This window comes from Pholis gunnellus (genome assembly GCF_910591455.1).
Source record: "Pholis gunnellus genome assembly, chromosome: 13".
In the NCBI taxonomy this organism is placed as follows: Eukaryota; Metazoa; Chordata; class Actinopteri; order Perciformes; family Pholidae; genus Pholis; species Pholis gunnellus.
Genome location: NC_136540.1, coordinates 5,674,283 through 5,688,667, shown reverse-complemented (window position 1 = coordinate 5,688,667; position 14,385 = coordinate 5,674,283). Strand labels below are relative to the sequence as shown.

Here is a 14,385-nt window from a genome sequence, read left to right as displayed (position 1 = left end):
ATGTGCAACTAGACAAAATGTTGTGTTACAGAATTACACAAGAGAGAAAGCATGCTGTGTTGTGGAGGTTGGAGGATGTGGGGTTGGATTTTCTTTAAGAAATACCAATGGACTTCCTTTTGGACACTAAGTATGGCAATTGACAGTGAAGTTCCCATAAAGAGAATCAGTGCACTTAATTAACCGGAACGCTGTAGTTTGTACTGGAAGTGATACTGTAGGTCACCCTTTTTTTTTTTAAATACAGTGTTGTACACAAAAGTTGCTACATCTTGAACTGTAAACAATTGATGATATTAACCCGCATCTCTGGTCATGTCACTCTTTCAGATGACTGTTTGGTGGCGAGCACTCATCCTCCTTTGCTGTGTACTGGACTGTGTGGAGTCCTCTTCTCCATCTCCGGTCCTCCAGAGGAATAAATACAACAACTCTTTTCGTCTCACGAGGTCCACCCGAACCCGTGTCCAGCTGCTGCAGAAGAAATATGTGAGTAGTAAAAAAGTGTCTCCCTGCTCTCCTGACTTGTCAGCTTATCACTGTGCGCTCTGCACACAGCCATCATTTCCCTATAATTACAAATATTTAATGGTTACCGTGTTTACTTTAACAGAAGGAGCAGCAGTTGGGAAATAAGCATTTTGAGGACAGAAGTCGGCAGTTAAAGGACCTGCCATTGCTTTCTACAGATTTCTACAGCTGGATAAATCTGACGGTTAGTATCCTCTTCAAAACATTGCAATAAAAAAATCTGTCTGGTTGTTAAGAGTGTGCAGGCAGTGTGGTTGAACTGGGGCCTGAGTGGCGGGGGGGCCGTAGAGAGAGCTACTCCCAATACAATAGTTAAATAACTAATTTGCTGGTAATATATATATATATATATATATATATGTATATATATTCCTAATTGTGTGTGCTTCATAGCTAGTAACTAGCGTGCACTAGGGCCTGTCATAATAGCGTGCACCGGGGCCTTTCGTAACTACCTTACGCCACTGGTTGTTACACTGCAAAAAACACATTCTCAACGTTTTTTTGAGAATTTCTTCCACTGTTTTGAGATATTTTTTTCCTCACAAGGAAAAAACACGAAACCTGACGACATCGTCCGAGAGTCTGATCTTGCAGAATGTAAAATTTGAGTGGAATTCCCCTTTTACAACTTCAAGCGGGGTCTTGCGTAACATTTTGATTATGTAATCATGTGGCTGTCTCTTGTTGCGCATTCAGGAATGGGAACGACTGCATGCTGCTTTCTGGGACCTGCAAGCCTATTGGAAAACGCTGGAGCGGAAAAGAAAGCAGCTAGAGAAGGAGGAGAAAGAGCAGATGATGAATCGGGTGTTCGGCACCACTTTACCTCAGAGCATCAGGCACATTCAGCTTGACCTGAGGGACCTGATGAGCCAAGTCAGCAGTCAGGTATCCACAGTCTTCTTCCTCAAATCCACTCACGATTTACCCTTTTTTTAGCCCACACAAACCCTTTCGGAGGAAGTGACACTGATGTCTGGTGAAATATGTTTTTGCTTTCTTCTCCAGATGAGTTACATGAATAGCTCTTGGACAAAGCCAACCTCCAGCACACCCTTGAACCCACAAACCAGATCCAAAACAGTATGGGACAGCAGAGTGGAGGGTTACATCATTCTGAGAGATCTAGACCTTTACCTCACCAAGCTGGCAAGAGACTTCCTCCTTCTGGCTTCAAAAACACACTTTTGACTGAAAACAAAAGCCCGGCACCCTGACAACACACACACACGCACACAAAGGGAAGAAACAGCGATCAGCACCTAATTGGAATAATAGTTTAATCAGTGTTTTAGTGGTGTTGTCAACACTTTACTTGGAGCTCTCTTTTTAGCTCATGTTTTACTGTCTATTTAAGGGTTTTCTTGGGTATTTCCCACAGTTTCTGTCTCACCTCTAACTGTAAGTTAGTAATAAGCTCCCAGAGAAGACTTCCCAACATGATGTGTTTCCCCCAGGCCTTCAGTCTACTGGACTTTCCAAATATATATTTGCTATTTATTGACATATTTATTAACATGCTATTTATTTCAAAGTGGTTTATTTTATGTCTCTTACAATATAGAGATACAGTGTTTTACATTATTATATTTTATATTTGATGAAGTGGAAATATATTTATGTATGACTGACAATAAAGAGATGAAGCAATTGAAACAGTGAGAACTTCATGTTATGATTTTCTAATCTTAAAAAAAAAAAAAAAAAAAAGATCAGTCATTGTTGCATTATTAGAGACATTCTAGTAATTATGATGATGCATATGAAAGGGATCTTGCTTCTGTTGACTATGTTGTGTGTGTACATAATGAGAACTTCTGAGGGCCAGTCCTCCAGTTAGCTGAGAGGATTATGTTTGTCTGGTTGCTGTTTTCTGTTTCTTCATGTGCTGTTGCACCGCGGGGCAATCTGCAGAGTGAAAGCAGATTGAATACAGTCAGCTGGCTGAAATGTTTTTCATATTAAAAAAAACAACAACTTCCTCCCTGCAGGCTCCACACATGACATAAGAACAGCCACTGACTCACCACTAGCAGATGTCCTCGCTTGCCTTTGGCCACCTTTAGCTCTGGGCCCCTGACGAAATCAATGATTCCTTCTTTGCCTCGAGCCAAAGCGAACCTAATACTGTATGCCAGACAGGAGGTAACAAATAAAAAGACAGGATAGGACATGAGTACTGTTGGGTTGAAAATGACTTCCATAGAGAAGCAGTCAGAGAAGCCTCACCTGCCCGGGCTGATGTTGACAGAGTTGACTTTGCTGGCCATCATGGCTAGTTTTGTCACCAGCTCAATCACATGGTTGCAGTGCAGTACCACGTCACCCTGAGAGGGACACAGACGGATTTATTGTGGTTGCATGAGCATGCACTAGTAAAACAGCCATGACTGCTGTGTCTTACTGTACCTTCTGCTTATTGTCCTCATTGGGCATGTGCAGAACAAAGATCCCATCGCTGAGAGAGCTCACAGAGATGCCTGTTAAAAGAGAAAACCGGGCTTGGATTCATTAAACTAATGAATAAAATCACAACGAATGTATGTCCCCATCTCCTGATTTGGTTTCATAATAAATGGTCATCCTGGAGAGAAACACTTTTTTTCTGTCACAGAATATTTCTGCAGAAGTGCACAGATAACGTACAGTAATTGAAGTGTTACAACTGCTGAAAACTGTAGCAACTTAATAACTTTAGCTAGAGAAATAAAAAAAGGGCTCAGCAGTGATCGTGGATTCAAGGACATTGATCAATATCTTAACATAATACATTTCTCAAATTGCCTTTCACCTCTCAGAGCTGTGTAGTCAATCCTCTGTTTGATCTTGGTCCTGTCCACTAGCACAGCAAAGGCGTTAGTGAGCAGCAGCTGGCGAGGGCGAGGCTTGAAACCCCTCCTGTCATACTTAACGACTGATACGCCATACTGAAAAAGCACAAGGAGACGCGTGACTGTGAGGCAGCTGTAAAGTTATGTAGCACTTTTATTACATTGCATAGAATAAAAAAAAGGTCCATCCCACCTGCACTTTGTCATTGCCGAGGGTCTGGACGACTTTGAGATTGATTTGTTCACGCTCTATATAAAGCAATGGGGAAGTCTCTGTAAATGTTATTACATCCTCTGTGTGGTGTTAATTAGTACAGAGGTAATTAGTTCATGTATCAACACGTACCCAGCCTGGAGTCCAAAAACAGCCTTCCAACACCCAGAGGATAGCTGTCTTTCTGGTCCTTGAAGAGCTCACTGGCTACAACCTTCTGCATCATCTAGAGCAAAGACAAATCAGGCAAGACTTTTTTGAAGTTGCACATTTAAAAGAACAACAACTAGTAAGGCCATGTTTTCTGGAGTAAGTGTACCTGCTTCTTCCATTCAGGCTGGACCCTCCTGCAATACTTCATGACCATGTTTCTCATGTGCAGTGTCCGCAGGTGCTCAGAGGTCTGTAGGGCACCATGGAATTGACAATGCAGAATTTGTATTAATAACTCTGCAAATTCCCCACTTACTTCTGCTACTTATTCATTCTTTAATCTGTATGTAACGATGTGATGTAGCAGAATGAGCCTCTGTGTACCTCCACGAGTAACGGAGGGGGTGTCGGCCAGTTTTTGTCCAAAACGCTCCTGGGCAGGTTGTTACGTAGATTCTTGAGGAAGGAATAGCGCACATGATCCAGGAAATACTCATTCTCAGGGCAGTATTCCTCATGGCGGTAGATGAAGCCTATTATGAACCTGAAAAAAAAGATTAGACACAAAGAAGGAAATCAACTGTTAATGCAAAATGCAGTTGCAAAAATACAAACAAAAACCAACAGTAACAAAGTATCAGTGAAGCACCTGCGTATCAACTCAGCAGCCTGTCGACGCCTCTTAGCCCTCCTGCGTGCTTTCATCCCTCGCCACCCAGACTGGATCGCAATCACTGAACATACACATACATGCAAAGATCATCACCACAACTACTTTTACACTCAGTCAAAGAGACCATTCCAAGGTTAGTAAAGCATAGAATGTCAGCTAAATAAATGTGTTGTTAAGTGAGATAAAGTGACATCTTCACAAGCATATACACCCAAATACATGAGCTGAGACGTGGACTAAACTTTGATGGCCACCCAAAAGTATTTTATGTGCTTGTTCATTCACTTAACGAAGCACAAAGTCTGAAAGTCTGGAAAGAGACTGAAACGAAAGTTTGTTTGGAAGGCTAAATAAAAATAAATAAATACAGAAACATAATAAACCTGATGAGTAGTTATGCATGCATTCAATTAAGCTTTAGGGACTTAGTGAGACCGTAAGGGAGACAGGAAACTGAGGGGGGAGTCAACAGAGGGAGGTGCTCTGACCTGCGCTTCTGATGCGTTGGTACTTGGCTCTCTCCCTGTAGCCTCTCCATGACGTCTGCAGGGTCAAAGCTACAACACAACAAAAAGGTGGATTCATGCCTTTCCAATGAGGTGTTGCAGTGTTCAGCGTAGGAGTTATACCACTGATTAGATTCGTTGTGACAGAGTGCGATGACCGGAGTGAGGACATTGTTTGCTGTTTAATAGGCGTGAACACAATAATATAAATATCTCACAATATGTCGCCATCTAATACAACAATACCTCAAATTATGACCTCAGAAACAGTTGAATCATAACCCCTCTGACACCATAAAAATAGTATATATGTACTTCCCAAAGGTAATATTCTTAATAATAGTCTTCCTTTTCATTTACATTCTGATAACCCATTGTTACAAACCTTGCCACTGTTACTCACCTATCTCTGGCTTTTTTGCTTCTAGTGCATCTTCAGTGGCGAAGAGAGTTTTTGGGAAACGGATGAAGATTTTTGACCTGCAGAAAGTGGACAAAGAAATGTGTGATCAACATGACACTACAATTTGACAATCACTGCAATTAAAATGTTACGCATGGATGCATGCATTTAGTCTGGATGGTCCCATAATCTGCTGTGCCCACGAAGCGTCTCATGGACCCCCGTTGCCAAACTCTGCTCCCACTCTATACTCTCCCTCCAACAGTACATTACCTGCCCAGTTTGTACTCCTCTGCTTGGTAGCCTAGGTGGTTGACCAGTATCGAGACACCATCCGCGAGTCTCCCGTGCCAATTGGGCCAAGTCTCGGGACACAGGGGTTTATATCTGTGGCCGTTTGTACATACAAAATAATGACAGTTGGTGGAGTCAACATAATGAATAATCACTGGGACTGTAAGCCATTCAGAAAGAAAGTCAGTCACCTCTGCAGGAAGGCTTCAAAGCGACGTCGATAGGCAAAGCCAGCTCTCCTGACCCTCAGGTTCTCCATCAGGCCCAGGTACTTCACCTGGTGTCTGACCAGAACTTCATCAAACCTTCCTGCAGGGAGAGATCTTATTTACTACAACCTATTTACTTAATTACTACTTATTTACAATAATACTTATTTTATATTTATCAAAGACACCTGCCATTATTTATAATTCTCCTTGTTTTATTAGTGCCTTATTATGAACCTTGTTTTTTGATTATATTCAATCTCTTTCACTTTAAAATACTTCACAGGGCACTTCAGAGGGCACACGATAGCACAGGTGACATTATTTAAAAAATGTTTTAACTGCTTTTATTTGAGAACGGTACTGTAACATACAAGAAATTCATATTACAAGATGTAAAAGTGTACCTGGCTGCTTGGCATCATTAGGTTTGATGCAGCGCACGTAGGATGGCTCTTTAGACATGAGGATCTCCATAAGTTTCACCAGGCTGTTTTTAAACTGAGTGGCGGCCTAAGGAACACATTTCAAAAACAACATGAAACTACGGGAAATTCTCTGTATATTTCTGTGTGTGTATAGAACAGAAGAGAGAAAGGATTCATAGGTTTATTGTTATCAGTATCTATAAACGACAGGAAAACTTTTGAGCCACACCTACAAATGATCAAAAACAGCTGAGAGAGAGAGAAAGAGAGAGAGAAAAAGAAAGAAATTCTCACCATCTCAGGGCGTTTCTGGTCTTCCTCTCTGTGGAAGCAGTGACTTACGATCTGGTTGTCTGACTGGCACATGACCTGAACAGAGACCAAACAACACAACCACATGTCAACACGGCGCAGCCCCGCTCTCTTTCTCTTCACTCAAGGTTTCTAAAGGTTAAACCGTGTCCATTTTCATTATTCTTACCTCTTTCAGGTGCCTGTTCAGATATTTATTGTTCTTGTCTAGGAAACCTGAATGAGATAAACAGTAACACTTGTCATTAAGAAACACAGTGGGTTGTGGGTCATGCTCTAAAATAATTGTGGAATGAATGCATGAATAAAAACAGTCCACTGGTTGATCGAGTGATGAACTACAGCTTTACCATTGACATTGTAGTTGACCTCCCCAGCATAATGCAGCAGCCTGAACTCCTCCCTACTCAGTACCCTGCGGGTTTTTCCATTTGCCAACTTGTGACTGAAAGACATACACACGCACAGAGAGGTTCAAACATACGTAGGCTTGCAGATGTAAGAAGCTGTGGTGAGAGTCTTTGCACTGTTGGTCAAAATAATATTCGATATAAGACAATGCTTACGTGACAAAATGGGGATGGCCGCCCAGTGTGTCTTCCAACTTCTCTAAAAAGGAGACATCACAGGTCTCTCCAGGTCTCAGGCACTCCTCATCCTGAATAAACAGTCACACTATTTAACTTTATCTACAGTGACAGAGGGTAAGACGACATCACATACATGACAGACATATAAACTAGTTCTTGTGCGCACCAGAATGGAGATGATGCCTTTGTGCTTCTCCTCTATCAGGTCACAAATGATCTTGTTGTCGAAGTATTGCACCGTCTCCCACTGACATTAGAGGGAGAGAGAACAATGTTGTGCTAGCATGGAAATATATACTGTATATATCCATAAGTACATCCAACTTTTTTGTTTTGACGACCCAACCAACAATCAACTCACTGCAATTCCCTCTGTCTCGTACTCCTCCTGCTCAGATTGCAGGGTGAGCTCAATAAACAGCTGCTGGAGCTTCTCATTGCAATAGTTAATGCAGAACTGCTCAAAACTGTCAGGAGAAATATAAGGCAAGTTAGGCCAAATCCATGCTGGAGCGATGTGCAAAAGCTATGTGCATTAGAGACAATTTCTGACAATTTCTGACAAAACAGAGGCAGATTAAGATGCACTGTAAATAAACGGAATTGAATATAACTCTCACCTATTGTGCTGTAGGACCTCAAAGCCATAGATATCCAGAAGCCCAATGACTGAGCAGCCCTTGCCGCTGTGGTAGATTTCCTCCTGCATAATGTGTAAAGTACACAGCATGCAATCAATGGTAAAACACAACAATTGCATGTTGCATTTGAGTTGTTATCAGAACTGTTACTCAACCTTCAGAGCCAGCGACTGATTGATCTTCTTCACCAACCAAGTGAAGGTCCGACCGTACACGGCCTTGGCTAAGGCATCGCGGGCGGACATTGCCTGCTCAAAATTTAGCGGGCTGATCATCTGTAATGCACAAACGCAAGCAAGACACAAAATGATAAAATCACAAGATACACACCAAACAAGTAAACATGTGGGGAGCACGGACACAAAGGCTGTTACCTCCTCTCCTTTGGCAGTGAGTTTCTTGTGAGTGAGTGCCTCCCTGAGCACTGAAATGTCGATACCCAGCAGCTGGAAAACAACAACACATCTGCTGTTAGCTATGACTTTTTGACAGTGTTTTTGCATCTTTCAACGTCCAGTAATACTAGTGGGACTGTTCTGACCTTTGAGAGATTTGTTAACTGAGTCTCAGTGGTGATATAAGCTTCTCCTTCCTCCCCTTCCCCAAACTGAGTGTTTCCCAGATGGAGAACACTGGCGATGATATTCAGCAATTTCTGAGGTCAGACACAGGAAAGACAGTTAACAACAACCTCACAGATGTTTTAAAGTTATTTTTTTTTAACTCAATGAATGTCTGGAGAGTCACTGAGAATATGATCATCCATACACAATCAGAACCAGAGACATTTTAAGTGTAAAAGTGTTTTTTAATAACCTTTTTAATTAAATGGTCACCACAAATGCCTGATGCAAAGTTGATGTAAACAGTGCAGGATTAAAAACACTTTAAAAGAAGCCTTTGCAAAAAAAACAGTGGACATATTCATGATGGAAATTAACATTCCCAGATCATTGCTCATATCCATTCCTACGACCTTACCTTTTAAAGTTCCACATCGATGTGGTAAACCAGAGAAAACGAGTGAAAAACAATGTCACGGCTGTGATTGCTACTGACCTGCACTTCTTCCTCTGTGAAGCCAATGACAGACAGGGCCTTCATCACAACTTTCCAATTATTCCTGTCACTGACGGAGCTGAGTCTGGGACAGTTGCCCTAATCAAGAAAATTAAATATCGCACCACAATTGATCTCAGTAAGAAATATCAGTTTGAAAAAATATAAGTCATCATACTTCTGCACCACACACACCTTCACCAGATAGTTGTAGCTCTGAGGGTTCCTTTCCAGGGCCAGTGCGGTCAGCAAGTAGTCGTCCCCTCCACTCAGAAGCTGATAGAAGATGTGGAAGTTCCTCTCACCTTGGTTCTGGTGCACTACACGTGATTTCTCCAGCAGGTACTTCAGGATGTGACCGCCCGCTGGCGCCCCCTGGGAGGAGTTACGGGACACAGCAGGTTGAGTGCCCTTGACTTTTAAATGTTTGAGCTTCTATCAACGATATAACTAAACTAACTGCTGTTTTCAGAAAGCAAAGAAGGGAGCGTTTACCCTAAAGTCAAACTGGATATCCATGTATTTTCCAAAGCGGCTGGAGTTGTCATTCCTAAATGTTTTGGCGTTGCCAAATGCCTGCCAAACAAAAAAACAAAACAAAAGCATGGAAATTAGAGGGAGGAAGGGGACATAAGAGCAACAATACAATGACAAAATCAAACAATCAGGAATAAATATTAAGAAGCAGTTACAAATAACAAATATGCAAAGGTCATTCACATTTCTCAGATCAACCAGATAATGTAATTTATTGTGAAAGTCAAATAAGTCTAAATGTACTGTGCTTTTAACTGATTGTGGCTGTTTAAATAGTTGAAATACCTCCAGAACAGAGTTGGACTGCAGTAGGCGGTCACCAAGGGTCGCCATGTGTTCATTGACGGGGCAGGTGACAGCGTAGTAGAGGAGGATCTTCTTGGACGCTTCGGTTTTACCTGCTCCACTCTCACCCGATATCATAATACACTGGTCCTTCCTCTCGGTCCGCATGGCTCGGTAAGTGTTGTCTGACAAGGCGTAGCTGAGGGGAAAAACCAAAGCAGCTTCAACTATACCGATCAACATATAATTGAATCATGGTGGTGGAAAAGTCACACAAACGTGTCAGTCCAATGGAAGCAATGCAAGCAGACTGTTGTGACTGTTATGAGTAAAATCTGAGTAATAAGTAGGCGCACATAATCACATGCTATCCATCGTATATCACAATTTGTATAGTTTTCTATTTTTAAATTTCCCTTTAACCCCAACTCACACATGACCCTGCTGTCAAAAATACAATATCTCAAAGAAACGTGTCATGTATACACATTAAAGACGAAATATAGAGAAAACATGAAGTCACATCAACACAGCGAAAGAAAACAGCAAAAAACAAAAGGATGGCGTATTCAACACTTTGAAAGTCAACAATCTTTTCCCAAATACCTTTAGTTTTGTCACAATTATGTAGCATATGCACCAGAGTACTTGTTGCTTCCCCACTATAACATGTATTTGTAATCATTACAAAATTACATGTATTCACAAATGATAAGAATGCATAAACCTGGTAAAACCTATTTTTGTGATTAAATATTTTTATTTCATGATCTATTTATAAATGATATGAGGCAAAATCAAAAGAGGTTTATAAATCTAGTAACAGTTTAATGTTAATTATATTAAGGTACTGAAACAATTTGATTAATTGAGTGACATCCCCCCCATTATTGGATAATAAAAAAAAGTAAATTGCAGCTTAAAGTTATATATATGCACCGTAATACTGTATATGTATCGAGCTACTAGAAAGCCTCTGTGGAGGTTTCAGTATTAAGGCATATAATACTCAGCATGCCATGTGATTATTAGCTGTTGGCAGCAGAGGACAGTGGAGGACTTTAATAAATAAATGTCTGGGGACCATGAAGTGACTCACATGTGAGGCGATATCTCATAGAAGCTGACCCCTCTGTAGCGTTCCATCTGCTGCTTGGAGTAAATCTCCAGCTCTTTGTAAGGGTTCACCGACACCAACACGGAGCCAATATACGTCTGAGGCAAAACATCAGAACACATTTGTTTATGTTTCACCACAGCAACTGAAATGTTTTGGAACACACAAAGGAAATTGGCTCTGTTACATAGATGAGGTTTTCCCCGAAGCGTCTCCGTAGGTTCTCTATGAAGGCAGCCTCACTGGTGTAGTTTTCCAGCAAGACAAAGTCCTGCACCCCGACCCTGTCCCGGGCCGTCAGGGCACTCTCCATCACCAGGCGCACGCGTCCTTCAACATCCACCTCCTGCAGGAAGAGAGAGAAGGAGGAGCATTACGGAGAGGAACAGAAATGAAGCAGACAGTTCAGCAGAACTGCAGAGAGAAGAAGATCTCTTGTTTTTGCTGTTAATCTTCCAATAGATACAATTACACTCTTTTGACCAACAGGGGGCACAATGCGTGATACATTTCACCCAGTTATGAAAAAATGTACATCTGGCGCTCAATAGCACAATAATTGCCACATCATTTTATCACAAGATAGAATCTATGAAGAAAGACATATTTCAAACATATCAGGGAAAAATGTCTCCAGACTTACTGACACCAAAAGAACTCTGTAAAAACACAAAGTAAGAACGGTTCCACCAGAACGTGCCAGGATTAAACAATGAAGACATTCAACTAAGGAATCCAAATAATAAGCAGACAGGATAGACTCTTTTATCATGCGATAGTGAGATATTGTCTTATGATGTATCTACAGTACACACAGCTCGATATCACCAGACGAGATTTAACCGATGCCACAAGAAAAAGCGTGTGTACATGTCAACCCCACTGTGACGGCAAACATTATAGTGCAGACAGGAACTAATTACCAGACGGCAGAGGGAAATTCTAAGATATTCCTTAAGGTAAGGTAAAAACACAACCACACGCACGCTCATACGCACATGCAGAGAGATAAAACTGTCAGCAGTCAATACTTACTGATGAAAAATATCCAGGCGCACAATTCAGTGTGTAATCAATGCACTATACCCCAGCCAAACCAGCTGCACTCCATCTTCAGTATCAAAGATACATTTATGAGAAAAGCCCTGCTGTTTTTCTTTACGCGTTCATAAAAAAGAAAAAAGCGAGCAGAAAGTGGAACAAAGGGGCTAGACTTCCACAGGACTTCTGTTTTTCTTGAATGCAAGAGCCTCCCAAGGGTCCCATTTAATGCCGGTAAAAGGTCATTATCTCTGGGCACTGGAAGCAGGAAAATCCTTCAAAAAACAAGAGGACAACAGTGGAAGATTGCCAAGAAGCGAGAGCAAAGGAAAGTCACTGGACATTCCCACTGCAGCCACTCCTCTCTGCTCCACCTTGGAGTATTGTTCTCCCACTCCTGCAGGTGGGCTTCCTACAGATAGTAATTACAGTTCACAGATTTTTCCAGAGGATACAAACTAAGGAATGTTAGGGTGAAGTTCGGGGCAGGCGTTGAGTGGATGCCACTAAATGTTTCTATGTTGTGTGTCAACAGCTGTGCATGCTTTTATACACTGAGGATTTGCTTTTGCATGCATGGACAACAAGAAACTTGCATTCATGACACATTCATGGCACATTCATGGCAGTGCCTGTGCAGTGTCCACTTTTCCAATGTCCGACACATCCAAATTTGTGATATTCTTGTTATCCCCACTTCTTCTTTTTTCATTGACACAAAAACACAGCAAGCGTTGTTTTCAAAGACCTATCTCTCTGCAGTCATGAGTTCTTATTTTTTCTGCTTTTTTACTTTTATCCCAGAGGGATTCTATTACAGTAACACGTGGAAGTAATTTTAGGGATGAGAAGCCTCACAGAAAGCATTTCTGCCTCTACGGCTGGGGTCGAGGAAGTCGATGTGAAAATCCTTCTTATGGAGATACTGTGGCTGAGATACCCTCAGAGTTGCAGGTCTGGGGTGGAGATAAAAACCAAAACACAAATTAACTCTTGCAGCTTTGCTGTCACTGAGGCGTGGTTGCTCCGGCAGTGGGATTCTGATTTAACTGACAGGCTCCCAGCAGAGCTTGGATGCTTTATGGAAGGGGGGGGGGGGGGGGGGGGGGGGGGATTTGACTGATAATCAGGAAGCTTCAGTGAAATCTGCAGGTTTGTAGGTGGAGCAGCAATGACAACCAGTGAGGAGGCTAACCAAACAGTGGGACTTGGCTCCAGGCCCCATGACTAAGCTCTGCTGGGCCGACTACATTCGGATTGTCTTCCTTATAAGGCATGCCCCACCACTCTGTCCCAGGGCGAGCTGCTCTGGTACCGCAGCTGTGCCTGTAATGGATATCGTGGAAAAATACCACGTTTATTCTTTCTGGGCCGCATGGGTTAAAGCTTGTACAAAAAAACCCAAATATTTACTGACTCATACATGGGCAAAAAAGGAAAAAGAAAAAAACCTCTAAGTGACTCATTGTTCTGTTTTGCTTCCCCTTCCATAACAGAGACAGAGAATTAGTGGATCGGATCTTGTGCTTCACTTTGTAAGCCCAGATAAGGAACATAAAATCCAGTCAGTGTGCAGCACTAAACATGAAAACACAACAAGGAGCATCATGGTAGTTAGGATCTTACCCTGCCTTGGTACCTCATCCTGTCCTGTTGTTGTCGGAAGAAGGCTGTATTGGTGGTCCCCCCCCCCCCCCGGCTGGCGCTCCTCCTCTCGTGTCAGACAGACTCCTCAACTTTTCATCCACCTTTTCTCATGGGTGACACAATTAGGTAACTTTTCTTCTTTTTCTTCTCTCTCTCCCCCCGCGTCAGGTACTTTCTCACTTCCTCTCAGCTTTCGTCTCTTTCTCCACGCCTTTCCTCCTCTTCATCCGACTCCCCTGTGAGGAAAAAAAGCATACGCACTCGGGCCAAAACACGAACAGCCCCTCTTGTTTATACCTTCAATTCATCTTCCCTTTGACAGGTCAAGTAAATGTCCGCCTCTCCATGAGTCCCTCTCCTTCCTTCTAAACCAAACTGCATGAAACAAGGGCAGGGACTCCACTCACACGTCACACAACTGGACCAAAAAAAAAAGAAAAGCCAGGGGAAAGTAGGCTGTTGAAAAAGAGCCAGAGAGCCGAGAGGGTTTGGAAAACTTTGCTAAGAGCCCCAAACTACAAACATGTAATCACTGTGCAGCTATATAAAAAGAGAGAAAAAAAAAACAGAAATCACATGATGAGATCTCAGTACATTCTTTCTTCCCTTCCCTCCCTATTTAGTTTGCTCCCTCCCTTTCCTCCCACAAGCTGAGACAGATTCACATGAGATGTGACTTATGAAAGTGTTCCACCAGGCAAGACCGCCTGGCCGTCGTCCACTGTCGATGAAATAACTTTCACCATCATCGTAATGTCGCTCTGCAGATTTTTCTGTTATTATATTAGTCTGAGCTGTCACATTAGCCCCGGTTGGGTTTCCCAGGCAACACTCACAAGCTAACATAATAGTAATTATATATAAAATGTGCTGTCTGCACTGGCCATCATTGGATTCCTGACTTCTTACGT

At 42.2% G+C, this 14,385-nt stretch overlaps 1 protein-coding gene across 2 annotated transcripts; it reads right to left on the bottom strand.

Moving 5' to 3' along the window:
- Positions 1 to 1,771: 1,771 nt before the first annotated feature.
- LOC306704904 (unconventional myosin-Ic-like) lies at positions 1,772 to 13,941 on the bottom strand. Of its 2 annotated transcripts, none has more exons than XM_079171505.1 (32): positions 13,454 to 13,941; positions 10,974 to 11,132; positions 10,769 to 10,884; positions 9,670 to 9,868; positions 9,343 to 9,423; positions 9,043 to 9,222; positions 8,848 to 8,946; positions 8,330 to 8,443; positions 8,163 to 8,234; positions 7,944 to 8,063; positions 7,768 to 7,850; positions 7,509 to 7,614; positions 7,314 to 7,394; positions 7,124 to 7,215; positions 6,908 to 7,002; positions 6,727 to 6,773; positions 6,540 to 6,614; positions 6,225 to 6,330; positions 5,800 to 5,917; positions 5,588 to 5,701; positions 5,315 to 5,391; positions 4,894 to 4,962; positions 4,382 to 4,466; positions 4,117 to 4,276; positions 3,899 to 3,982; positions 3,712 to 3,805; positions 3,559 to 3,614; positions 3,326 to 3,461; positions 2,944 to 3,014; positions 2,764 to 2,861; positions 2,562 to 2,661; positions 1,772 to 2,442 (listed from the first exon to the last, which is right to left on the bottom strand). In XM_079171505.1, the coding sequence occupies exons 1-32, from the start codon at positions 13,469 to 13,471 to the stop codon at positions 2,416 to 2,418; spliced, it is 3,132 nt and encodes a 1,043-aa protein (XP_079027631.1). In that variant the 5' UTR covers positions 13,472 to 13,941; the 3' UTR covers positions 1,772 to 2,415. The 2 variants fall into 2 exon arrangements, with proteins under 2 accessions (XP_079027631.1, XP_079027632.1); XM_079171506.1 differs by lacking the exon at positions 13,454 to 13,941 and adding an exon at positions 11,822 to 11,924.
- Positions 13,942 to 14,385: the final 444 nt, after the last annotated feature.